The following is a 27,295-nucleotide window of genomic DNA, read 5'->3' on the forward strand; positions in this document are numbered from 1 at the left end:
CTGTAATGAGGAGGGTGGAATTTGCAGGGGGTAGAGTCCTCGGTTAGTGGTTGGGACTCATGACTGGGCTGAGGTAAGGCTAGTAGTTCCTATGGGTGCTGGAAGAGCAGCTGGTTGCAGGGTTCTTCTGGCCCTGAATGTTCTCAGAAGGGTACCCAACACAGCAAAACATCTGTTTACAGCCTGAACCTTTAATTAAGGTGGAATTTGAAATCAAAACATTTTGAAGGAAACTCAGATCCTGTTGAACTGCATTAAATGAGTGCCTGGAAATAACTGGCTTCATGCAAGCAATTGTTTTGTTTATGAGATCCTCTCAAGCTCTTTTTGTGTACCCAAAATTATGCTCAGCTGTCTCATTAAAATGAAGCTTTAGCATTTGATTCCTGTTAGTTCTTTTCACTTCTCTCAGGTTGGCTTTTTGAGTCTGATCATCGGTTGTCTTCTCCATCTCAGGTTGTCTTCTCCATATCCCTTCCCCTCAAAAAGGCAAAATTCTATGTATGAATTTTTATTGGCTGGTGCTTTACAATTTCATTGTTTTTAAACTTTGAAATCCCTATTCTTTAACAGAGTTTATTAACATCTGTGTTATCACACAACTTAATGACTGTAGGCTTCTCTGAATTTGGTGTAATATATATATATAGGTGTTAGACTTTAAATGTTTTGTATCAGTTTTCCATTAATGAGTAGCTTTAGGTTTTGTAGTATGGAGAGCTGGCTAAGTTTGCGAAAGAAAGCACTACTGAGCCACAGAAACACAGTCTGACAGGGACTGGAATGGTCCTCTGGAAATCATCTAGTCCAACTCCCTTGCCAGAGCAGGTTCATCTAGAGCAGGTTGCGCAGGATGGTGTTCAAGTGAGCTTTGAATGACTCTAGAGATGGAGACTCCACCACTTCTCTGGGCAGCCTGTTCAGTGCTCTTCCACCCTTGATGTAAAGAAGTTCCTCTTCATGTTTAGAAGGAACTTCCTATGTTCAAGTTTGTTCCCATTACTTGTTATCCTGTTGCTGAGCACTGCTGGATAAAGGTCGGTGCCACTCTCCTTACACTCACCCTTTAAGTACTGATAATCATTGATGAGATTCCCCCTCAGTCTTTTCCTCTCCAGGCTAAAAAGCCCTCTATTTTATTATTTGCCCTCAGTCATGAGGAAATCCAGACAAAAAAAACAGTAATTCTGTCCCAAACTTCATCCTGCCTGGAGACTTTCTAATTTCCTAGATGAAGCAAGTTACAAATTATATTTGAAACAAGTTTTCCTAGTAAGATAGTTTAATTGGGTCACATTACTTATTACAGCATTGCTGAGCAAATAGTTGAAGGCAGATAAGACTGTTGAGGAAGCAGCATCAATGGTAGCCTTCCACAGGCTAGACCAGACCAGACCAGGTTGGAAGAGACCTTCAAGATCATCCTGTCCAACCCATCAACCAATCCAACACCACCTAATCAACTCAACCATGGCACCAAGCACCCCATCAAGTCTCCCCCTAAACACCTCCAGGCAGGGGGACTCCACCACCTCCCTGGGCAGCACAGCCCAAGGGCCAATCACACTCTATATGGAGAATTTCATAGGCTGCTTTACTGCAGTGCTGAAATCTCTTCCCTACTGAAAAATATTATTGGATACTTCTTCTCTGTTTCCCTGTTTATCACCCTTAGCTGTATTTTAGTATTTCTGTATCTTCATGTGCAGACCTAATAAAAACTGCTAAGGATGTCATGCAAATGACTAAGGCATCTCTTCAAGTTGTGCCTCTGATGTTTTCCTATGGTAGATCTAAATTCAGTTGTAGAATTGATGCTGTAATTATTACAATTTTGGCTTTTGTTAACTTAGAAAATAATGTGTTGATATTTGAAAAAAAAAACCCTTTTATTTGCCTAATTTTTATTCCTTTGTGTATTTTTTTTTTGGTCTGTTTTGTTTTGTTTAGAATTTCTACTGAAAAACCAAATGTGACTAGAGAGTAGCTGCACAGTCTGCTGAGGAATGTAGAGCTGGGTCATCCAGTGTACCATAGGGAAGAAAATGTCACACTAAAATCCTAAACTGGGGTCTTCTGTTACTGGGAAGAAGTTTCTCTTGTACATTTGCAGTTGGTGCAAGCACATACCAAGTAATTGCTGAGATTCTGTGCAATGTGGTGCTTTAAAGCCCTCTGCTTTCCTTTACACCAGTCAGGTGACTTAGCAGATGGTTTAGGATCAGGCATGTCTGCTGGCATTTGGGGAGTGAGGTTATGTATACTGTATATAGCAGTCGTCTTCCCTGGCTCTTCTCTTCATGTGCATGTTTTTAATAACACAGGAGATGTTATTCTCAAGGTTGTCATTCAAGAGCTGCCTCTTATGACTAACTGCAGTGAAATCTCATCTTGAGCAAGCAGGTTGATACATGCTGGTTTTAGGCACTAGTCTAACAATTTTTTTTTATGATAGTTTTGTAACCAGTCAGAAACAGCTCATGTCAAATAGATGTGGGTGCTGCAGAACTGGACATGTATTTTCTTCCTGGAATCATTATGCTCTGGGAAGCAACAAGCCTGGGTAACACTCTCTTGGTAGCAGCACCAGTATCCTGCACTACCATGATGCATTACAGCTCAAAAAATACATTGAGTACCTAATTTCTAAGAGAGTTTTGAAATACTGAGGTGGTGGTGTTCCATATGAGCAAAATCTGAAAGATCTGAGTTTGTTCAGTCTCGTGAAAAGAAGGCTTAGGGGAGACCTTATTACCATGTGCCAGTACATAAAGGGTAGCTACCAGGAGGATGGAGACTCCCTTTTTACAAGCAGTCACACAGAAAAGAAAGGGGCAATGGGTACAAGTTACTCCTGGGGAGATTCTGATTGGAATCCACAATAATTTTTCCCCATGAGAGCAGTTAGGCATTGGAATCATCTCCCAAGAGAAGTAGTGGGTTCCCCTACATTGGAAAGTTTCAAAACTCAGGGTGACAGAGTTCTGGGCCAGCTCATTTCAGCTCTACTGTTACTTAGAAAGGTTGGACCAGATGGTCCTTATGGTCCCTTTCAACCTGGCATTCTGAGGTTCTATGAAATATTTATTCCTGTTACCTAGGCTAATTGGGTAAACAGGAACTGCTGCTACTAGGCTGGTGGTAAGAGGCTGGGGCTTATCTTGTAACATTCTGTTTCTCAGTTCCTTAGAGCCATGTAATTGACTTCACTGGGCTTTGGATCAGAGTGCTTCAAAGTAAGAGCAAACCACTTAATTGACTTGCAGAGTCAAACTTCTGAAGCAGGTTTCCCCAAGCTGCTGCTCTGTGCCTAGATGAAGGAGTTTAGAGGCAAGCCCAAGTCCTTCAAGTATTTCCCATAGCAATAAAAAAAGCATTGCTCGTAACCATTCAAAAATGAAATCAAAAGGAATTCACTTGATAACTGACTGTGGCAAGCAACTTGCTGAGTGGAAATGTGGCTGCAAGTGGTTGTGATGTGTTTTATTTGACACAATATTTTTTTTTTCCCCCCAGGGAGAAAGACCTTAATGCAAAGTTTATTATTTCAATGGACAAAAATAAAACGACAATCATTAACTTAAAGGTGAGTAAGCACAATTTCACAAAGGAAATCCTAACTGAACAGCTGCCAGAATGTGACTGACAGAGCAACAGGGCTCCCTGCATTGCAGGGAACATCCTCTACTTTTCAAAATACAGTCTTTCATAGCCTCTATTCTGCAAAGGGATCATATCCATAGAATGGTTTAGATTGGAAGGGACCTTGAAAATCATCTAGTTCCAATCCCCCTGGCATAGGCGGGGGCACCTTGCACTAGAACAGATTGCTCAAAGCCCTTATCCAATGTGGCCTTGAACACATCCAGGGAGGGGGCATCCCAAGCCTCCCTGGGCAACCTGTTCCAGTGTCTCAGCACCCTCACTGCAAAGAATTTCTTTCTAATATCCAGTTGAAATCCCTCCTCCAGCTTAAATCCATTCCCTCTCATCCTATCACAACAAACCCTTGTGAAAAGTCCTTCCCCAGCTTTCTTGTAGGCCCCCTTTAGGTACTGGAAGTCTGCTATAAGGTCTCCTAGAGCCTCATCTTCTCCAGGCTGAACATTTCCAGCTCTTGCAGCCTGTCTCCACAAGGGAGATGCCCCAGCCCTCTGATCATCTTTGTGTTGTAGTAGTCCTTTGGGGAAACAGGTTAAACTGTTCACATGCTGCACTGGATGTCTCTACAGGCTATATCTCATAGATTTTTCTAGAGGTTAGCACTGTGGTTATTCCATAGCCAGAAGATGAAAGCCAGCTGTAGAAGAGAGGTGCGTGCCTGGTAGCTATTAAAACTTTGTTTCATCTATGGAAAAAAATCTTCTGAAATGCCCATAAAAATGAAGCATACCTTAAGTACCCATCCATCACTTGCTGTAATATTTTGATGGTATATTTTGACATTTCTGTCAGTAAGAGAAATCATGCATGCACAGTAAAGAGCATTTTGCAAAATAGCTACCAATGACAAATATCTGAAAAGGAATATCAGTGTGCTTTTTGTTCACACTGATTCTGGCAGCAGTGGGTATTGCTGAAGTGTAGTACTAGCAGTCAGGTCTCGAGCATGGTGATAGACTTAAGCAGCAAGTATCACAGAAGCATAACATTGTTTTGGTTGGAAAAGACCTCTAAGATCATCGAGTCCAACTGTCAACCTAAGACCACCATAGCCATTAAAGCAGATTCCAAAGTGCCATATCCACGTTTCTTGAACACTTCCAGGGATGGTGACTCCACCACCTCCATGGGCAGCCTGTTCCAATGCCTGACCACTCTTTCTGTAAAGATTTTTTTCCTACTATTCAGTCTGAACCTCCCTGGCACAGTTTCAGGCCATTTAATATTCTGTGCTATGTAACACCATGTTAATTAGAACTCCATATTGAAATACTGTTCACAATGCAATGGTCTCTCTGGCTCCTATTATTTATATGTAAAGGATAATGCCTTATTGTAATCTCAATTTCCTAAACAGTACTGATTTAACTGAACTGAGGTATTCTGACAAAAACATACTGTGGTGTTAGGAGCAGTAAGCTAAAATCCAAGTAATTCATAGTATCATAGTATCATTCAGGGTTGGAAGGAACCACAAGGATCATCTAGTTCCAACCCCCCTGCCATGGGCAGGGACACCCCACACTAGATCAGGCTGGACAGAGCCTCATCCAGCCTGCTCTTAAACACCCCCAGGGACGGGGCCTCGACCACCTCCCTGGACAACCCATTCCAGGGCTTCACCACTCTCATGGTGAAGAACTTCCTTCTCACATCCAGCCTGAATCTCCCCACCTCCAGCTTCATTCCATTCCCCCTAGTCCTATCACTCCCTGAGATCCTGAGAAGTCCTTCCCCAGCCTTCCTGTAGGCCCCCTTCAGATACTGGAAGGCCACAATTAGGTCACCTCGGAGCCTTCTCTTCTGCAGACTGAACAGCCCCAACTCCTTCAGTCTGTCCTCATAGGAGAGGTGCTCCAGCCCTCTGATCATCCTTGTGGCCCTTCTCTGGACACATTCCAGCACCTCCACAATTCCTGCTGTGCTGTCCTGTAACATGCCTATCCTTCTTGCTGTAGGGTGTAGCTCTTTCTGTTTTGGGGAGCGGCTTCTCATGAGGGCATATTGTGATAGGATGAGTGGGAATGGATTTAATATGGAGGAGGGTAGATGTAGACTGGATATTAGAAGAAATTCTTTACAGTGAGGCTGGTGAGACACTGGAACAGGTTGCCCAGAGAGGTTGGGGATGCCACCTCCCTGGAGGTGTTCAAGACCATGTTGTTTGAGGCCTTGGGCAATGCAGTCTAGCGCAAGGTGTCCTTGCATGTGTCAGGGGGCTTGGAACCAGATGATCTTCAGGGTCCCTTCTATCCCAAACCATTCTATGATTTTTCTCACTGTTGGAATGATAGGCTAACTTGTCATTATAAGTCTCTAAGTATGTATAGGTTTATGTTAAACTTATGTTCTGCTTATTTATTGCAAAATGTTTTTAATTGCTTCATTAGTATCTATTTTACCAGCGTGTTTTTGTTTTGTGTTTTCCCCTCAATAGGTACCAGAGGGTAGTACTGGAGACATAGGACGAGAAAGAACAAAGACATTTACCTATGATTTTTCCTATTTCTCAGCAGACAGTAAAAGTCCCAGTTTTGTTTGCCAAGAAACGGTAGGATTTCTGAATGCCAATAATGATTTTTGTCTTTACCCTTCTCCTTGGCTTGAAAGCCTTCTGTGAAATTTCTTTCCACTGGGAGTGCTTCTTGTGTAATTCATAAATTCTTCAGATGTCTGAGAACTTGAATTTTGTTTTGTTGTCTTGTTTAGCTTATCGAACACTGTGAAGTGCTGTGATTTCTGACACAGCAGGCTGAACACCACCTTTCTAGTGCTCTTGTAAAGTTAAGGTGCAAAACTTCTCTGAGCACTAAATTTGGTTTGGAAAAAAATTAATTTTGAGCAACAGCCTCATAGGTTTAATTAATTTAGAGAGAAAGAATCTTCTTAGCTGCTTGAAGTAGGTTTTTTTTCTCTCCAAAAGCCTTGGTCCACATTACACAAGATTCTCCTTTCTCCTCCCTTGAGTGTTCAGTCTAGGAAAGGAGAAAACTGCCTTTCTTCCTGCACACTCAAGACAGAAAATCAAACTCAGATCCATAGGCATCATTTAGATGTCCACATGTTTCTTGAACACCTCCAGGGGCAGTGGCTCCACCTCTTCCCTGAGCAAGCAATTCCAATGCCTGACCACATTCTTGGTAAAGAAATTTTTCTTAATATGCACCCTACACCTCCCCTGGCTCCATTTCAGGCCATTTCCTCTCCTTCTGTAAATGCACATTTGGAGAAATCTGCAAAATTTATTATAAAAGTATTCACAGAAATTCTTCTTAAGCACTGATTGTGGCTCAGGTGTTTTGACATTGAATTCTTGGAACCTTTAGGTAGCTGTTTCTATCCCTGACTCTAGATACTTCTGATAAGCTACATAAGGCAAGACCTCATTAGAAGAATCCCAGGAATAGAGCAAATTGTTGTTGTTAGGCTGTTGCTGTTACAATGCAGTTGTTGTTTTTTTCCCCTCAGAATCTGATGTGAAATCATTCATCGAATCAAAGAATGGTTTAGATTGAAAGGGATCTTAAAGATCACCTACTTCCCAACCCCTTGCCCTGGGCAGGGACATCTTGCACTAGACCAGATTGCTCAAGGCCTCATCTGATGTGGCCTTGACCACATCCAGGGAGGGGTCTCCATGACCTTCCTGGGCAACCTGTTCCAGTGTCTCACCACCCTCACTGTAAAGAATTTCTTTGTAATACCCAGTGTAATTCAATTAGTTCTGCTGCAAACAGACATGTTCAAAGGGAAATTCACATTACTATGAATAGATACCCAAGTGGTGTGCTGTATGGGTGTCCAGTTTCCACATAGAAGTGATAAAGTTTTCCTGATTTTGCATTTTCTCACATTGCTGCCATTTTGCCTCTGTTTCAGTGTGGGTCAGGTTGAGGCAAGGTTGGGTATAACTTGCCCATGTCAGGAGCTTATAGGAAAACTAAATGAAAATGCCCATATAGGGATTGCTGCAGCAGCCTTGAGCAATGATGATTTTTTTTTTTTAAGCTATGAGTGTTATGGTTCTTTGTAATGAGATGCTAACAATAAATCCTAAACACGGCTTAGATGACCACATTCAATATTCTGCTGTTAGTGTCCCACAACCCCAGACTGCCTCCTTCATCCTTACTGGCAAGCATGCTAACTTCTCTTTTCTCAGCCACCAAAATATTGCTGCCCCTGTGTCAAGTGTGGTTTTAATTGTAACGTGTGCAGCACATTTGAAAACAAAACGAGCTTTCAAACCGTGGGAGTGTGATGTCAAAAGAAATACAGCACCAAGCTATTGTTTTGCTCGTGTTCTTAATGCCCTATTTAATTGGAAGACTTTGTGGTTAAGCTCTTATCAAGTTGCTGCAGAATTTCCAGTTTACTGCACCAGTGGCATAGAAGGCGGCTGTTTCTCACACACATTCATCTTGCTGTGGAATAAAGTGGATCTTGACTGTCGGTAATGCGGTCACCCAGTGTACTTTCTTCTTGATTGTTATATTTTCCTCACATGAATGGCAGAAAACTAGTTAATGGATGTCTGCCCAATACTACATGCCCCATCAGTATGCTTTGTGGATGCAAAACATGGTTTAGTATTCAAAAGGTAGAGTGGGAGTGGCAGTTTACCATGAAGCTATTTAGTTTGTGTTCTTGAAAGAGAAACAAATAGATTTTTGATGTCTGCTGCCCTTTTGTGACACGTCAGTGTTGCAGGCATTTGGTTCTGATAGAGTCCCATCCTAACAATGTCTTTTCTTTGAGCCTGTGTTAAGCCTCTGTGTTCAGACAGCGCTGACTTTACTGTCCGATGTATCTACGTGGAATCCCTTTCCAGGGTATACATGCATTTTCCAAAGGGAATATGCAATCTTAACAGTGGTGTATAGAGACTTGATTCAGATAATGAGGTGAAAATGTGGATGTAGAGAGAGGAAGAAGAGGGGAAGAAAGAGAGAAAGGAGCTGTTAGGCGGGAGTGAGGAATCAACTAAGATGCCGTTTTTCAAAGGACAAGTGAAAGTGAAGTAGCGCTTCGGCTGATCTTTATACTCTAGGTCCTTGGAAAGTATAACTGATTACAGCATTGTAACTCCTTTCTCAAGAGAAGTCAAGATAAATATTCCAAAGGCACACTTGCAACTAGGCATTAATGATTAGAAAACACTAGAAGAAATCAGCTGGTAAGAGTCTAAAGGACAAGTCTTACAGGGAGTGGCTGAGGGAACTGAAATTTACTCTGGACAAGAGGAGGTTGAGGGGAGACCTCATTGCTCTCTACAGCAACGTAAAAGGAGGTTGTAGTGAGGTGGGGGTCAGCCTCTTTTCCTCAGTATCAGGTGATAGGATGAGAGGAAATGGCCTGGGGAGTGTTAGGTTGGTTATTATGAAAAATTTCTTTACAGACAGAGTGGAACAGGCTGCCTAGGGAGGCGGTGGAGTGACTCTTCCTGGAGATGTTTAAGAAACGTGTGGACATGGCACTTTGGGACACTGTTTAATGGTTATGCTGGTCTTAAGTTGACAGTTAGACTTGATGATCTTAGAGCTCTTTTCCAACTGAAACAATTCTGTGATTCTATTCAGCACACCTTTAGAGTAGCGTGATTATACTGTGTGTGTGCCATTTGCTATCAATAGTGGAGAGTAACTCTTGGTTAATTTACACCACACACACTGTGAAATAGCCCAATTATGTGAAGCATTTGTGAGACTTTTTAAAATCATGGCTGGATTGGGACACCCAGGTGAATATTTTCATGCAGAAAGGCCACAGCAAGTGTTACTTCATATCCAGTGTGGATATGAAAGGAAATGAGGGGTAATGAAAACAAAAGGTCAGGATTCTGTGAGAGATACTGGAGCCAGTATTGCAGAGGAAGATGGCGAAGGCATCCTATAAGAGCTGAAGTTCTGAGGTGAGAGTAAGCTAACATTATGGGATGTGATGTGTTATCAGTTTGTAAGTGTTGAGGAGAAAGAAAAGGGACCAGCTGATGAAGGGGGGGGGTCACTTACCATATCACAGAATCACAGAGACATTCAGGTTGGAGAAGACCCTGGGGATCACCAATATAGAAAGCATATTTCCATCTTAGCCAGCCTGAAAAAAACCTAGAATGTAAAAGCCATTTAGGGAGGAAATACAGGTAGTAGGCAATTTTCTTACACTTGCTTGAAGTGGGAAAACAAAACCAACCAAACCTCTCCAAAAACATAAACCAAGAAACTGACAGGGTCACCAGAACATTTCCTTTTGGGAAAGGGCTGGATATTTGCAGAACAGTAGGGGAAAGTGAATGAAGTAGCTGAGATTGCTGAAAGAAATTTGAGCTATAGAAGGAAGGTAGCACTAGTGCTTCTACATGTCAAGTAGACCTCTGACAGTAAAAGAAGTAGAAAACACACTGTTGCAGTGCTGTAAAATGTGTGGTAGTAAAATTTAGTGTTTCATTTGAAGTACTAAGTTCCTATCTGATAGTAAATATAACTGATGCAAATAGTTTGATATTTGCCATGCTGGACTCATGACTGATGATAACTTTTTTTTTCCCCCCCTCAAGCTTCTGTTGTCTTAAAAATCTTTCTTTTGTTTTTAGGTTTTCAAAAATCTTGGTACAGAAGTGCTTAAATCTGCTTTTGAAGGTTACAATGCTTGTGTTTTTGCCTACGGCCAGACTGGATCTGGCAAGTCCTACACCATGATGGGAAATGCGGTGAGTTGTATTTTCACAGAATCATGGAATATCAGGCTGGAAGGGACCTCAAGGATCGTCTGGTCCAACCTTTCTTGGCAAAAGCACATTCTGGGCAAGGTGGTTCAGCACTCTGTCTAGCCAAATCTCAGAAGAGTGCAACGTTAAGGAATCTACCACTTCACTTGGGAGATTATTCCAGTGGCTCATTGTTCTTAGTGTGAAAAATTCTCCCCTGATATCCAACTGGAATCTCCTCAGGAATAATTTGTACCCTTTACTCCTTGTCTTTTCCATGTGAATCCTTATAAAAACAGAGTCTCCGTCTTCTTTTTAGCCATCCTTTAAATCCTGCAGTATGGTGAGAAGGTCTCCCCTAAGCTGCCTTTTCTGAACAAACCCAGTTCTCCCAGGGTTTTTTTGCATGGCAGCTTCCCAGTCCTTTGATCATCTTTGTGGATGTGTTCTCTGGGCCCTTTCCAGCATGTCCACGTATTTTTTTGTATCACAGGGGCCAAAACTGAGTGCAATAGGAGTAGAACACTGTAGAGTGGGATAATGACTTCTTTATCTTTACTGGTGATGCACTTCTTAATGCAACCCAGCATCCTTTTGGCTTTTCTTTCCATGGGAGCGCACTGTTCGTTCATGTTGAGCTGCTTGTCCACCAGCATCCCCAGGTTCCTTTCCACAGAGCTGTTCCTCATCTGTGTAGATCTCAGCCAGTGCTGTGCTCCTGGCTTATGTTTTCCCAGGTGCAAGACCCTAACATTTGTCCTCATTGAATTTGATGAAGCAGTTGTTTTTGCCACTGGCTTCCTGTAGGGTGGCTCTCCCTTTAAAAACGTCTTTCCCCACTTAGTTTGGTATCATAGCCAAACTTCATCAGGCTACAATTGATCCCATCCTTCAGATCACTTGTGGACATATTAAACAGCATTGTGCCCAATATTGATCTCTGGGGCACTCCACTTGTGACACTTTGGCAGTTTGAAAAGGAGCTATTTACAAGTACAACTTCTGAGTGTGGCCTGTCATAGAGTTCTCCACCCACCACAGAGACCACTTGTCTGGACCATAATGCATCACTGTCTGTTGTGGACAATGTTTGTTGCTTGCCCCACGTCAACGAAGCTGGTGTTTTTTGGTTTTGTTTGATTTTCCTTCTGCAGGAAGGCATTGAAATGCTGTTTGCAAGGGCATGTTTGTATGGAATTATTATTACTGATCCTGTCAGTATGCCACTGATGCTTCCCCATGTGTCATAGTACTAGTAGTAAATCAGAGATTTTTAGAAGCTGTTTGTTTTTATCGGTAGATGTTTACACTTGGAAGCAGTCTTTAAGTGGTGCTTTGTTGTGTTGGACAAAGAGTGATAGCTTTTGGTCAGTAACAACCCCCAACATTTCAAATATTACTGCTGATTTTTCTGTGCCAAATTTGAGACAAGAAAAGAACATAGTGATTTTCAGAACATGAATGATCCTCTCTTTCTGAAGAGATCTGTTTTCTAGACTTGCTTTAAGGGTCAGAAGATTAAACTAGGTCCTTGACCCCTGTTTAGAGAAGGCTATGGAGTGAGGAGTAGAAACTAGGGATGAGAGTAGCTAAGTGTAAGTTTCAGCAAACCATTATGAGTTGATACAGTACTTGTAAGGATTAAGTCCCTCTGAGAACTGCAGTGAAGACTGTGGAAGAGGAAGGTGCGATAGGAGGAATATCTGGCAGTTTGTGAGCAAAAGATGGGAGCGCGTTCCTGTGGGTGCCTCTGTTCAAGGACAGAAAGAACCCACTCAATTGTTGGAATTGGAGCAGTTTAAAAGGGCTGACTGATGAAAGCTGTTTGCCAGGCAGACCTCTTACAGATTTCTCTCTCTTTTTTTTTCAATCTTCTGTGAAGAAAAATGCATCATGCTTTCTCCCGGCAGAATTGAAAAGGGGAATATTGCCGCTTGTCTTTCTTTGGCTCACTCTGTTGAAATGTAGTAAGATTGGCCACTTTGTACCTCCTATAGCTGTGGGTAGTAAATTAGCTGTAAATCTTTTTCTTTCAGTTGTCACAGAATAAGCAGTTTTATATTTAGCTTCAATAAGGTAAGCAGAATAGACTTTTGTCCCTTAAAAAGCTCTTATGACCTAGATGTGGATTTCTATTTCAGAAATGCATCAAAGTGACGTTTTTATGAGGCTCCCTCCCTGTATGTAATGACCATAATCATCAAGACATTTTGCAAATGAATAGGTGCTGAAGTTTGTTTGACACTATTCAATAGCAAAGGTCTAATCTTCTTGCCGCCATACATAAATACTTTAATCTGGCTTTGTACAGAGAGTGCATAAAATATAGTCAGCTGCCACGTTAAATGCTTGGAAATTGATGGCCCTGTCACAGAGACTGCAGTGCAATAAGAAAACTTGAGTTGGAAATAAATTTTCTTTTTTTTTTTTTTTCCTTTTTTCTCTTTAAAAATATCAATTCTGTTCTTTCAGTATCTGCTGTTCTTGGCTCTGGAAGGCTTCTTCTGCAATTCTGTGTGCAGCAACCGTTTCAAGAAATACGTGGACCAGTTAGAATAGGTCTTGAGCAGAGATACTGAAATGATCAGAGATCTATGAAATATGATCCATCAGAGAAGTCAGACTGCTGTATGCAGAGAAAGGAGGACTGTGGAGGAACAAAAGTCTTCCAAGATGAGAAAGGCTGCTGCAGAAGGGAAGGGAATAGTAATTTGTTGCTGATGTCTGAGGTTGATGGGTGATAAGGAGTTTTCTGATTAGATAGCAGAGAAGGCAGAGGCAGGCTTTTAATGAGAAAATGTAGCTCTTTAGCGATTTGCCTGTTTTGATTCTACAGATTTCTGTGATTGGAAACTCTGTAACCCAGGAAAAAAAAATCTGTCAAAGGTGTAGTTGATCCTGCCCTGGAACTATAGGGGGTAAGAAAGGGAGAAAATGTTTACATGTAGACTACAATAAAGAGTGTACATTCTGTAAGATGGACATTTTACTGACCAAATATGCTGGGAACTTTATATTCTTCCTTTCTCATCACTGTATTGCTATGGTTGAAGTTCTTCAATTACAGCAAACATTTCCTATTTTAAGGCTCTTTGCATTTGCTAAATTGTGTCAGACACTAATGACTTGCCTAAAACTCTGTGATGAATCTTTCATGTTTTTCCCTTAAGCTTCAATTAAAGCTGCTTAGGTGTTTCCAAGCATGAGTTAAAAGAAAAGTATTTTTCCTCTTCATGTCTTTAAAAAAAAAAAGTGTGTGGGAATTTCCAGCACTGAACCCTGAAACTTTGTCTGGAGTTAGAGATTCATACATACTGGGAAGGGCTGCTCCCCTGTTCCTAAAGGCAACAGCCTCAAAAACAAGCCTGGTTAAGCAGCAAGTTTCTCCCTTTCTGTAGTTTGTTTTGTTGTTGTTTCTTTTTTTCCTTTTTCCTTTCACACCAAGGTGCAGAAGGGCTAGGTGTGATGGGAAGAGAGAATAGGTGATTATTTTGAAGGTTGAAGCTTGGTTTGAGATGTACAGAGAGATTCTGATGAAAAGGAGGAAAAAACTGGAAAAGGGCAAAATGTAGGGATAGAGTGTGATAAAAAAGAGAGGCTGGATGATGAATTGGGAGTTATATCTGAGCAAAGGAAAGGGGAGGAAAAGCTCAGGTGGCATCTGGAAGAAGGTTGCTAGGACAGAGAATGCAGAGAGCTGCTGAAGAATGAGGGCAGAGAGGGCCAGTGTGGGAGCAGACTGGAGCAATCTTAGGCAAAAAAGAGTCAGACTGTGTGGGAGTCTGACTAGAAAAGAAATCTTTGTCCATGGAGCAGTTGCCTTGCCAGAGTCTGGTGCAGGGGAGTCCATTGTCTTTGTGTTTTCTTGCTGCCAGGTATCTGTAGAGTCCCACTAAGCAAACTCTTGGGTACTTTCAGTGCCCAGGCTATGCTCAGCTTGGATGTTTGGTCTGGTTTGTCCTAATTTGCCTCCTGCTTAATTAGAAGGCCCCTAACTCTAAGCAAGCGCATTTCTTGCCTCAGCAGTGCATAGAATTAGAATTAGTCCATGGCATCAAATCTGACGTGTTTTTGGACTGGAGGCAAACTGTAGCTGACAGGCTGTTTGGTAAAGCTATTTCTGAGTGTGCAGCTCTGAGCCCAAAGCTCATCTGTATGTATGTCCTCTCTCTTTACTCCTGGGGGCCATGCTCACTCATTTCGACTCTGAAGGCGTGTTCGCTGCTGTATTCCTGAAGTGGTAGGGGGAAGGTGTGCTCAGCAGGTAGCTGGCTGTCTACCTAATCAGCCTCAGTGAGAATGGGGCAGCTGGGAGCTGAGACTGGAGCTGCATGGCACTCTGCTCCTCTCTGCTGCTGGGGAAAGCCCTGGATTTGACGTGCTGCCTTGCTGCTTGGCTGCACAGGGGTCTCCCTGAAGCGAGAGGAAGAGGAGAGCTATGTGCTAATCTCTGGGTGTCTCAGGGGTGTTTGCTGCTGTCTTGCAGTCTGACAGGTGTTTGGCATCGGTGGTGGAGCGGCAGCCATGCTGGGATGAGGTTCAATTCTCAAGTGCCAGCTTAACTGAGAAGATGACATCCTGCTGCTGCTGACTGCTGTGTTAGCTGAAGTGACAAGGACCCTGTAATGGATACTTGCAGCCCTGCTTTAATCTGTAGGGATCTGTCAGAAGGGATGTGGTTTTTCAGTTTCCTTTATTCAAGCAATCAATGACTTTATGCATAAAACCTCTCTAATGGAAGACTTGAGCATTCAGAGGCTAAATATAAAATGTAATTTGGCTGCTTTGGGGGATACAGGGAGTGTAGTTTAAAGTTTGTTAGTGCATGCTGATTTATCCAGAGGATTTGCTTCATCTTTCCAGACAGGAAAGTCTGTGAGCTGGGGGCTAAGGGTTTGTATGAGAATGGCTCAGATATGGCTCTTGTCCCATCCTCTGCAGATGTTGCCAAGTTCATAGTGAAATGAGATGGAAGAAGCTGGAAAAGACAATATTGAGATAAAGCTTTTCATGTATTGCTCCAAGTTTCTACTTTAAGCAGTGGGGATTATTAGAACTAAATGAGAGGGGAAAAATGTCTCCCAACAGCAGAGAGTTGCAGCTAGGGTATACATTCCAGCGCACACACATGGATTAGAGTGGCAAAGTGACTGCAGTTAAATAAAGGGCAGGAGAGTATTTGCTGAAAATGTATGGGGGTTTTTCCCCTTTTTTGGGACGTTGGAATTCTCAGCTGGTGGTCTTGGATTTTATTTGGCAAAATATACAGTGCATGCACATGTGAGTCTTGGAAATAAGAATTGTTGTCATTGCAGGGTGATGCAGGTTTAATACCTCGAATTTGTGAAGGATTATTCAGCAAAATAAGTGAAAAAACGAAGCGCAACGAGGCATCCTTTCGAACAGAAGTCAGGTAGGTCTTAGTCTGTTAATAGTTTGCTGGTTATCAGACTTGTTAAGACCACCCTGTTTCACTTTCTCTCTGAGAAGTGTGTCTATGTTAGAAATGACTTCCTGTGCGTGGCCTCAAACTTAGACATGATTTTTGTTGGCAGTTGTAGTCAAAATTAACAGTGCCTCTAATTCCATTTTGCTTTATTTAATTGGTGGTGAAAATGCCTTTGCTGCTGGACAGCACCTTCCTGAGTTTTATGCTTTATTTCAGACTGGCATTAGGAGATCTTGGTCTTGCTAATTTCTACTTCCTTCCTACTTGCTTCTTGCTTCCCCTGCCCCCCCCCCAACTTTTTTTTCTGACACTGTAGTCATTGCTATCTAAAGTCAACTTTGGATCCATTTACTTTGCCAGCTATCTTGCTTTCAAGCTCAGTATTAATACTGCTTTCCTTTTTAAAAGACTCTTCAATCAGTCAGTGCTTTTCTAATCTTTTTCTTTCAGCTACCTGGAAATTTATAATGAACGAGTGAGAGATCTTCTTAGGCGGAAATCATCAAAAACGAATAATTTACGAATACGAGAACATCCAAAGGAAGGGCCATATGTTGAGGGTAAAATCCCTTTCACTGTTTTGCACTGGGTATTTTGTTACCTTTACATATTGTCAAATGCCATGTCTCATTGCATAGGGCATTTTTACCTTTTAAAATCTAAATGGTGATGGCTACGGTGCTTTCCGTGATAGAAAAGCACTAATTTGTGTCTCCACTCTTGTGTAGCTTCACCTTTTCCCTGTTCTAAGATTATTAGGTATTTTTATCTGTAAATATAGATGTAGTTTTTATCTCCAGATTTATAGCCCTTTTAAAAATGACACCAATTAATTTGCATTCATTTATAAGGACTTGTTTATAACTAATTTTAAAATCATGTGAAGAGACGCAACTGGGTTTAAGAATCTGTTGACTGTGGCTTATAAATCTTTAATATTTAGGGGGAAGGAACCTATTAAGATCTAATTGTCTAAACCTGTCATCTGCCAGGGAGGGTTCCTATATTTGAGGAATTATGCTTATGTTATTGCACTAAACACTTCAGCAAGACTGCATATTTTTTTTCTCTAGTGTCGATATGTAAATTCTCCATTGCCCACACAAGGCCTCATTCCTTCCCTTAAGTGCTAACCAAGTCCAACAGCACGCCCTAATTGCAGCAGTCCCGAGGGTGATTTGAATCTTTTGGTGAAGGAAGTCAAGTGCAGGTCTGAGCATTGTGCAACACTCTGCTTTTCTTTAGATTTGTCTAAACATTTAGTGCAAAATTACGCCGACGTAGAGGAACTTATGGATGCAGGGAACCTCAACAGAACGACTGCCGCAACTGGAATGAATGATGTCAGTAGCAGGTCGCACGCCATTTTCACAATCAACTTCACTCAGGTAGCAAAACAAGTTCCCCTCTCTTGATATCTATTTGCATTCAGGAATTCAGGCAATAATTAAAAACTAAGGCTGTCAAGTGGGTGTGGGTGGATGACGGTGATGATGTTGGGATATAGGGAAAGGTAAAAGTGTGAAAAGCCTGTTTTGAGAATTATAAATATGTTTATCAGTGATTATAGTCTTGAAAACTTACAGTGTCATATGATCACTTGAAATGCAGTTACTAGATTTTGTGGAGATAATGGCTGGGACTTCAGACTGAATAATAATGACCAGTGCCAGCGTGTTTCATGATGTTACTGTGGCAGCATTCAGTGAGGAGCATGTTGGGTGAGACTTCAGCCAGAGCTGAGCATGGGCTACCATTTACATTGTGAAAGGTTGCTTAGGCATATCCAAGGCTTATGTAAAAACTATCTTCTTGGCCTAAATTGTAAAAGGTAGATAGAAATGTTTTCTGTATGTTTTCTTGATGACTCTTTATCTGGGGCTATTGGAAACCTATTTCTATTCCTTGATTTACTGATGGAATAATAGAGAGATTTAAAAAGTTTTCCTGGAGCATAGTGATCTTTTTGTTTAGATGCAATAAACTCCTTTTGCAGTCACTCTTCATCATTTTGGGGGCCTTTTTAGGTAGTCCACAGGTAACCTGCTAGGTGAAGAGAAGGTAGCACAGTGTTGGTTCACTTTCCTGACAGAACTTTGCATGTCTCTCCCCAAAACACACACACACAATCCTGTACACCAGCTGTTCACTAACAATTAACTGCTTATTGCAAAGCTTTTAAAAGAGGATGAAAGACAGTCAGCAAAAGGTTTCCTTCTGCTGTTGTGTGAAACTAGAAGGAAGTTTGAAATGGAGCAATCTTCAGTTGATTTATATGAAGATAAAAACTGGGAGGCAGCCACAGTTAAAATCCTAGAATAAAACTGCAATGGCTACTTGAACATGGAGGTAGGAGGAGAAATTGAGTGTGTGTGCATGCTGTAACTTATTGAGAGCTAAATATAATATAAATATTGAATGGATGCAGCACATGTTCACTGTGAATCATGTAAATACCAGTTCACAGTTGTCAATGTATGGACAGAAGTGGCTAGAAAGTTGCAAATCAAACAATTTAAGGAAGTAAAGACTTGTATAGGAGTTATGCATCAATTCAAGAACGGATGCCTTTCTGTGACACCTCTAATACATCTGTCTTCTGAAACTGCTGTTCTGAACAAGTTAAATTCAATCATGACATGAAAACGGCCACTAAGCTGGAGTCAGGGAAGTTTCAGACTTTTGTGGCTTGACATATTTCTCTTTGTAATTTTTTTTTCCTTTAGGCTAAATTTGATTCTGAAATGCCATGTGAAACTGTTAGCAAGATTCACTTGGTAGATCTTGCTGGAAGTGAGAGAGCAGATGCCACTGGTGCCACAGGAGTTAGATTAAAGGAAGGAGGGAATATTAACAAATCTCTAGTTACTCTGGGAAATGTGATTTCTGCCTTAGGTAAGTGTCTGGGTTATGTGATTGTCTGTTTTGGGGAGGGGGGTTTGGTCATTAAATACCCTTCTGTTTAATTATACTCACTCAAATATTTGACCTAATGCATAGACAGCATTTTTCAAAATGAATGAAAATACCTTTTTTTTTTTATGGTTTGTTTTGTTACTCTGCCTCCACGTCCCAGCGGATTTATCTCAGGAAGCAACAAACCCTCTTTCAAAGAAGAAGCAAGTATTTGTGCCTTACAGAGACTCTGTGTTGACTTGGCTGTTAAAAGATAGCCTAGGAGGAAACTCTAAAACAATAATGATTGCCAGTAAGTGTTTTTAAGTTACTTTCCTATGTCCTGAACAGCTCATGCTTAGTAGGAGTGGCTGTAAATATTTAGACTCCAGATGCTATGTTAAGGCAGAGAGTTGTTCACACATAGTAATGACTTCTCTCTTTCTGAGTTTACCTATGACTCTGTAGATCTCCAGCAGTAGAACTATATAGGAACTCAATGTGTATCACAGAATGTTAGGGGTTGGAAGGGACCTCCAGAGATCATTGGGTCCAACCCACCTGCCAAAATAGCATCAGCTAGGGCAGGTCACACAGGCACACCTCAGGTTGGTGTTGAAAGTCTCCAGAGATGGAGATTCCACAGCCTCTCTGGGCAGCCTGATCCAGTGCTCCATCACTCTCACAATAAAGAAGTTTCTCCTCAGGTTGAGCTGAAACTTCCTGTGTTCTAGCTTATATCCATTATTCCTCATCCTGTTACCAGGTGCCACTGAAAAGAGCCTCTCTCCTTCCTCTTGACACCCACCCCTCAAGTGTTTATAGACATTAATAAATCACAGAATCAACCAGGTTGGAAAAGACCTCAAAGATCATCAAGTCCAACCTATTACCTAACACCACCTGACAACTAAACCATGGCTCTAAGTGCCACATCTGATATTTTTTTTTTTTTAACACCTCCAGGGATGGTGACTCCACCACCTCCCTGAGCAGCACATTCCAATGGCCAATACTCTTTCTGTGAAGAGCTTTCTCCTCACCTTGAGCCTAAACTTCCCCTGGCACAGCTTGAGACTGTGTCCTCTTGTTCTGTCACTGCTTGCCTGGGAGAAGAGACCAACCCCCACCTGGCTACAACCTCCTTTCAGGTAGCTGTAGAGAGCAATAAGGTCTCCCCTGATCCTCCTCTTCTCCAGGTTAAACAACCCCAGCTCCCTCAGCCTCCCCTCATAGGGCTTGTGCTCAAGACCTCTCACCAGCCTCATTGCCCCTCTCTGGACATGTTCAAGTATCTCAATGTCCTTCTTCAATTGAGGACCCCAGAGCTGGACACAGTACTCAAGGTGTGGCATAACCAGTGCTGAGTATAGGGCAAGAATGACTTCCCTGCTCCTCCTGACCATAATCATCCCACCAGGACTCCAAGTTCTTTCTCTTTGGAGCTGCTTTCCAGCTTTACATTTTCTCCCTAAAGATACAACGTGTTTGTGTGTGTGACTGAGTATTTGGATACATGTGTACCATCCAAATGTATGTGCCTAATGGCTAGCATTGGGTCTGTCATCTATCTCCCTGCTGTGTTTTTGACACATGACCATGTAAAGGTAAGCTACTCTGACCAGTTAAACTCCAAATAATAGTTCCTTTTTGGTTTTGAGGTTTATTTGTGTTTCAGGCAGCTCTGGTCTATGTGGCAAAATGCTTGACCTGGATCTAGATAAAGGCTTATATGTCTCTCCACTTATACCTCCCTTCTGTGGGTTGCAGACTTTGATCTCAGTAAAAAACAAGTAATGAATTCCATCTTTGTGCCTCTGAGCAATACCAAAGTGTGAATCAGTTTGCTTTTCCAAAACTGTGTTGTTTTGGTTTCTTTGTTGCATTAGTAGCAGAAACAACTTAGTCTCTTTGACATTCAGTGGAGTAAGACTGTCGTTTTTAATTAACCTTCTTTTGGAATGTACACAGCATTTTAACTTTTTGTCTATATTTAGTAGTTTATTATCACTCAGCTTACAAGCTTTCCTTTATAGTTTCCTTCTTACTTGTAGGAAGCTCTGTCACTTACTTGTAGGAAGCTCTGTCGCTGGATTTACTGCAGGTTTTTTCAACCAACTAGGATGGGAATTCCATTCCTAAAAAATACCCACGGGAAGCCCAGGAGATGTTTAAGAGGGAGGATTTTGGATGTTGGAGTTGTAGGCTGTGAAGAAGAGAGCAGCTCTGAAATGTCTCTTGCTCTTTCCTACTCAAACAAAATGTAGGCTCATGGATGCAATTCTCACTTGGGAATGATGGGAAAGCAGAATTGAGAGGAGAAAATGTGCTGGATCAAATTCTCATCGTTCAGTCTCTTTGTTACAGTCAAATTCTCTGGAGAGCAGTTCCTTTGTTGCATGATTTTGGAGATGTTTTTGGAATCCATGCCACTTTTTAATGTATTTTTTTTTTTTGTTAGGCTGATCATAGTAGTACCAGAAGAGGACTTTGGACCAGCCTCTGATTTGTTTTTCTGGCTGTTTACACAACACTGTGCTGGCAACTTTTTTTCTTGATGCTTTCTTTCAGTTACATGGTTGAGTAACTTGTTGGTGTTTGGCTTTTTCTTTTTTGCCTTCCTTTTTTCTTTTTCCCCTGGCAGAAGTATTGGGAAGAGAATTCTTAGAAACACAGTGAGCTTTCGGTGCCTGTACTAATGACTACAGTGCCCAGCTACTTTTTCAGCTACTTCCTTGTCTATTAACAAAGTTTCTGCTAGGCAGAGCCCTCATGGTTGATCTTTTCTCCAACAGTAACTCCACTAGTAAAGTGACTGAATTGCCTAACAGAGCCTGACAAGCTGTCTGGATATGTTTGGCCTGCCTTTTCTGTTACTAAACACAAAGCAAGCAGGAAGATCATCTCAAACAATGCTTTCCTATTCTGATTTGTCAGATTTCTATAGTGCATTGTAACATCCTCCCAGAAAGGGAATAATTGAGTAGTGGAGAGGAGACAGTAGATAAAGTAGGGAAGTGAGCTAGGGGAAGTATATTTCAGTGCCAAGTGCATCTCACTTAATTCAAGGAGTCTACAAGAAAGAGAGTATTTATTGCTGTTGAGAGAATGAAGGAGGACAGGATACTTTGGGTACTTGATTAGTTTTTCAGGTGTTCTCATTATCTGATTCTCTGGGTCTCTTGTTCAGTTTGATTATTAGGATTTCTGATCCCTCATCATGTCTGCCTGGTGTTGTCTTCTGTGTTTGTGCTCATCTGTTTGGATGCAGTAATTATCTTTTTAATTGGGAGCATCTTGTGTATCGTTAGGAAGATCAAGTGAAGGGTAGCATTAGCACTTTCATTTAAACTCTGTGGTTTTTATTTTCAGGTGAAGCTGCCTGTGAATATAGTACTGGTTTCTCTTGCTGTATCAGATAGGTGACAGTTCTGCATGCTGCCAGGTGCCTGCAGCTCAGCAGAACAGCTATGTTTGTAGATTAGAGCTCTACTCTTTTGTTGTATTTTGTCTGCTTTTCAATTGGATGCTCTCTAACTACCCTTCAAAGCTTGGACTGAATTTATTGTGCTTTTACCTCAAATGACTTTTCCATTCAATAATTGCACTGATACTTACAAAATACGCAGTGTTTCCCCCACTGTTCTTGTAAAAGATTTGCAACAAAATGTGTCAAGTATTCCTATAGGATGTTTATGCTTAGTAGGGAAGTGTTAAGTAGGGTGACAGCAAGCTTTCTTTACAATGCTTGGTTGTTTGATCTGATTATTCTTATACACTATTCTAATGCAGTGCTTATTTAAGCAAAGTGACATGAAAGCAGCGAAGCTGGGGTGAAGAACAAGTTGTAGCCATGCTGGTTAATCTCATGTTTCTCTCTCTTCATCCACACTAAGTTTATCTGACTTTTAAAATGTACATTGACTTTACTAAATGAAACACATGAAACTGTTTCTGATTCCATCTCCTTAGCAATTTCACCTGCTGATATCAATTACGGAGAAACTTTGAGTACACTTCGCTATGCAAATCGAGCCAAAAACATCATCAACAAGCCTACTATTAATGAGGATCCTAACGTCAAACTGATCCGTGAGCTGAGAGCTGAAATAGCCCGGCTGAAAGCCCTGCTTGCTCAAGGGAATCAGGTTAGCTTTACTTGAAATTTAGGTGTAATTTTCCTTGAATTATAACATCTATTTCTAGAAGGTAACAAGATAATTATCTTTCATTATATTGATTTGAGTAAACAAGCTCTGTGAGGCTATGAATGAATCTTATTTTCCTGATTGAATCAGTTTCCATAGGGCCAGTAGATTACTTCTTTAATAAAGTAAGAGGGGAAAAAAGATTGTCATCCCAAAGCTTCTAGCTTTCTTTTAATGTAATCAGTTTGATTGTCATGTACTGTGAAACAGGTAGTCACCACAGCATAAGGAGTTTAACTATCTGCTTTCATGAGGTTTTGATTACTCTTTGAACTAGAGCAGGGTAGATTTAGATTGGACATTAGGAAGAAATTCTTTACTATGAGGGGGCGTGAGACACTGGAATGGGTTGCCCAGAGAATCACAGAATCAAGCAGGTTGGAAGAGACCTCCAAGATCATCAAATCCAACCAATCACCCAACCCTCGCTAATCAACTAGATCATGGCACTCATCCACTGCCTCATCCAGTCTTCTCTTAAACACCTCCAGGAATGTCGAACTCACCACCTCCCTGGGCAGCCCATTCCCATGGGCAATCTCTCTTTCTGCGAAGAACTTCTTTCTAACATCAAGCCTAAGCTTCCCCCTGCGCAGCTTGAGACTGTGTCCTCTTGTTCTGTTGCTGGTTGCCTGGGAGAAAAGAACAATCCCCACCTAGCTGCAACCTCCCTTCAGGTAGTGGATGCCTCATTGCTGCAAGGATTTAAGACCGGGCTGGAGAGGGCTTTGAGCAGCTTGGTCTACTGGAAAGTGTCCCTGCCCATGTCGAGGGTGTTGGATCTAGATGATCTTTAAGGTCCCTTCCAAATCAAGCCATTCTCTCATACTCTGTTTATAGTATTTCAAGGTAAAATTATGTACATTGGTCTTTAAAATAATTAATCCTAAATAATGATTAGAACAGTCAGCACTTGCATTTCTTTGATTTGACTTTTGCCAGAAATTGTTTTGAAGGTGTTGTTTGTTTTACTCATTTTTTTTCCTTTTTGATGTTTACTTTTTTACAATTTCAGATTGCCCTCTTGGATTCTCCAACAGCTTTAAGTATGGAAGAAAAGCTTCAGCAGAATGAAGCAAGGGTGAGTTACAATTTCATAAAGAAAATTTCAATTAAAAAGAAAAAGGGAAAGGGAAGGTCTGGATACAGTAGTGTTGGTTGCTTTCAGGATTTGCTTTTGATACACAACTAGATTTTCTTCCACCAAACACTGTCTCAGGGCTTATTAAAAACAAACTAAAAACCTATGTGTGACTTTCTTTCCCTGCTGATGTAAGATGACATAAGAAGAACGTCTCTTTGGTATTTATATAAGAGTTCTATCTAATGAAAACTTTTCTTCCCAGGCTAGCTTGTACTAATAAAAGTATTTTTGTAAATAGAATGGAAGGGGGAAATAGCTCTTTCGAGTAATCAATAGCTTGTGTGACAGAACATTTCAGTCTTTAAATCTGCCATGTGCAAATACATTCAGTGCCTCATTAGCTGTCTTTTTGGGGAGGCTCTGAGATCTAGAGATATACTTCATAGTGTGCCTCCCTCTAAATTGCTTTAATTATCCAGCTGAGTGTGGTGTTCCAGGTATTTTTAGATATACTTACAGGGTCCAAAAGAATATACACTAATTGCTGTAATTTGCATCTAGTGGAAGGTGTCCCTGCCTATGGCAGGGAGGTTGGAACTAGCTGATCTTTAAGGTCCCTTCCAATCTGAACCGTTCTATGAATGTATGAATATGATACCTTTAAAGAATAGAGGCTTCTTGACTGTAGACTTTTACAATTAGAGGATGAATGCACTGTTGTGAGAATCCTGTTTTGACCTCAATAGTCGGTATGATACTTGCACTTTTCAGGACTCCCCTTGGTAATGCTAATGTTAAAGACATGTTGAAATACTTTTCAGTGAAACAACACTTGAAAAAATAAAACTTCATGACACAAGTGTGTGAAATATGTATTTTGGTATGACCCATAGCTGCAAAGTAGACTCTAGGCTTCTCCTGAAGGCAAGTTTCTGCTAGGAATGCATTTTACACCTCTGTAATATATGCAGGAATCCTTACTGTGTTGTATTCAATAACTATATAATTAATAATGAGCAAAGTCAGAGCCTTAGGTGCAAATTATTAATTTTTTTCATATTCATACTATATTTAAAGAAAGTTTTTAGCTGAATCAGAGCTGAATGATAATCCTGTTTAGTATGTGTGGAGTGCTTTTACTTTTGTGCACAAGCCAAAGGTTTTGTTTAAGAGTAACTGAGTAATAGAAAATGCTGACTACATGCTAATTAGAGTGTGTTATTCATGCTCTGACAGTAATCACTGCTTGTCCTGTGACAAGCAGTGTTGGCCCCTCTGTGTGGGGAATATATCGAGCATATTTTATTATCTTCTGTCAGCCTCATTAGAAGGTTATGTGATTACTATTCATGATAATTACAATTGACATAATTACTGAACATTTTTAGTGGATATGCAGTGGTTATAGCTGTTTCATAATTGAGTGAGTACCACAATTAATTTGTTTATACAGATCTAAAGACTTTATCACCATATTTAAATTATCTGAGAAATGTACAGTAGCTTTCTTTAATGAGTTGATTTATCCTTATGTATAAAACCAAATTGTTTCTGAGGAATAAAAGTTGTCCTGGCATGGTGATAGACTTTCATGTTTTTTGTTAATCTTTTCAATCATTATTTCTTTTATTTGTTTGCTTAATGTTTCAATTAGCAGCACTAATCTCAACCCACGACAGCATGATAATGATGCACTGGAAAATGTGCTTACCTTTGTTGAGACCTTGAGATACAGGTAGAGGTGCTAGAAGTTTCTTTAGTTCTCATTCATTAATTTGCAGATGGTCTGCAAAGGGCAGATAGAAATGTAGGCTCCAGGTGTCAAATATGGAGATGTTTGAAGGCACTGTATTGAAGACCTTTCTTTTTGACAGTGGTTTTATATGATAAGAAATAAAGGCACATAGCTGTTTCCCCCCCCCCAGATTTTCTGTAGCTTGAAGTGAAATAAAATAATAACAAGTTGTATATATTTTTAAGAGTATTTGCATTTATTTCCTGTACAGAAGTCTGGTGATTTAAAAAACAAAAGTGCATATGTGTGTGTACATGTAGATTTGTTTAACATGATTATGAATCCAAGTCAGACAGAGCTTTGAGGTGAATCTGCCTGAAGCACCCTCTATGCATTGTCATCTGAAAGGCTCTGAAATTAAAAGAACCTTTAGTGATATGGAATGTGTGAAAGTTAACTTATGAGATGGACAGCTTGGATGAGTAGGAAAGGCAGGACAAAACCTAAGCATTCTGACTTCTCTGATGGGGAAGGTCATGGAGCAGATGATCTTGAGTGCTGTCATGCAGCATGCTCAGGACAAGCAGATGGTCAGGTCCTGTCAGCATGGGTTGGAGAGGCATGCCCTGCGTGACAAACCTCATCTCTTTTTTGTGACCTGCTTAGTGGATGAGGGAAAGGTTATGGATGTGGATGTTCATTACCTGGACTTCAGTAAAGCATTTGATGTCACCACCTGGTGTGTGTCACCCACTCTTGGACAAACTGGCTGCCCATGGTTTGGATGGTGCCTCAAACCATAACTGATGGGTGGGTGCTTCACTGGGTAGAAAACTGGGAGGATGGCCAGGCCTGGGGAGTGGCAGTGAATGAAGTTAAATCCAGTTGGTGACTCACTCCCTAGGGCTCATTTTTGCAGGCAGTTCTCGTGAATATTTTTATCACTGGCTTGGACAAGTGAGTTGAGTTCATTCTCAGTAACTTTGCAGACGACACCAGGTTGGACAGGAGTGTTGATCTGCTTGAGGGTAGGAAGGCTCTGCAGAGCTGGATCAATGGGTCAAGGCCAGTGGTGCTGGGTCCTGCACTTGGGTCACAACAACCCCATGCTTGGGCAAGTGTAGCTAGAAAGTTGAAGCAGAAAAAGTCCTGGGTGTGTTGGTAGATTGCTCTCTGAAGATGAGCCAGGAGTCTGCCCAGGTGGCCAAGAGAGCCAACAGCATCCTGGCCTGTAATCAGAGTATGGCCAGCAGGACTACAACCAATGCTCTCCCAGTCTGTAATACCTTTGCAAGCAGCTGCTGGCTTTATCAAGGGCTTTGGAAGAGATGTGATTTTGTTCCAATATTTGTTTTCTTTTATAGGTACAAGAACTGACCAAAGAGTGGACAAACAAGTGGAATGAAACTCAAGATATTCTGAAAGTAAGGCAAATAAACACGTTTTCAGCTTGGCCTTTGAACTAACCGTAGCATTAAAAAGAACCCCAAAAGTTATTCTTCCACTGTTCCAAGTTCCCTTCTTCAACTTTTTACAATAACAATGGGGCTTTTTG

General features: G+C 41.2%; 1 protein-coding gene across 8 annotated transcripts in view; it reads left to right on the plus strand.

Moving 5' to 3' along the window:
- Nucleotides 1-27,295, plus strand: part of KIF16B (kinesin family member 16B) — a 173,003-nt gene that overhangs the window by 14,480 nt on the left and 131,228 nt on the right. For 7 of the 8 annotated variants that reach the window (XM_068153114.1, XM_068153115.1, XM_068153117.1 and 4 more), the window contains exons 2-12: nt 3,517-3,586; nt 6,101-6,214; nt 10,256-10,372; nt 15,685-15,782; nt 16,269-16,378; nt 17,064-17,206; nt 18,545-18,713; nt 18,895-19,026; nt 22,686-22,861; nt 23,937-24,002; nt 27,105-27,164. In XM_068153114.1, the coding sequence (XP_068009215.1) occupies nt 3,517-3,586; nt 6,101-6,214; nt 10,256-10,372; nt 15,685-15,782; nt 16,269-16,378; nt 17,064-17,206; nt 18,545-18,713; nt 18,895-19,026; nt 22,686-22,861; nt 23,937-24,002; nt 27,105-27,164 (1,255 nt within the window). The remainder of the gene's footprint in view (nt 1-3,516; nt 3,587-6,100; nt 6,215-10,255; nt 10,373-15,684; nt 15,783-16,268; nt 16,379-17,063; nt 17,207-18,544; nt 18,714-18,894; nt 19,027-22,685; nt 22,862-23,936; nt 24,003-27,104; nt 27,165-27,295) is intronic. The other variant, XM_068153116.1, reaches the window with a different exon arrangement.

This window comes from Melanerpes formicivorus, unplaced genomic scaffold (genome assembly GCF_026170545.1).
Source record: "Melanerpes formicivorus ecotype bairdi unplaced genomic scaffold, bMelFor1.0.p_v2 SCAF_25, whole genome shotgun sequence".
In the NCBI taxonomy this organism is placed as follows: Eukaryota; Metazoa; Chordata; class Aves; order Piciformes; family Picidae; genus Melanerpes; species Melanerpes formicivorus.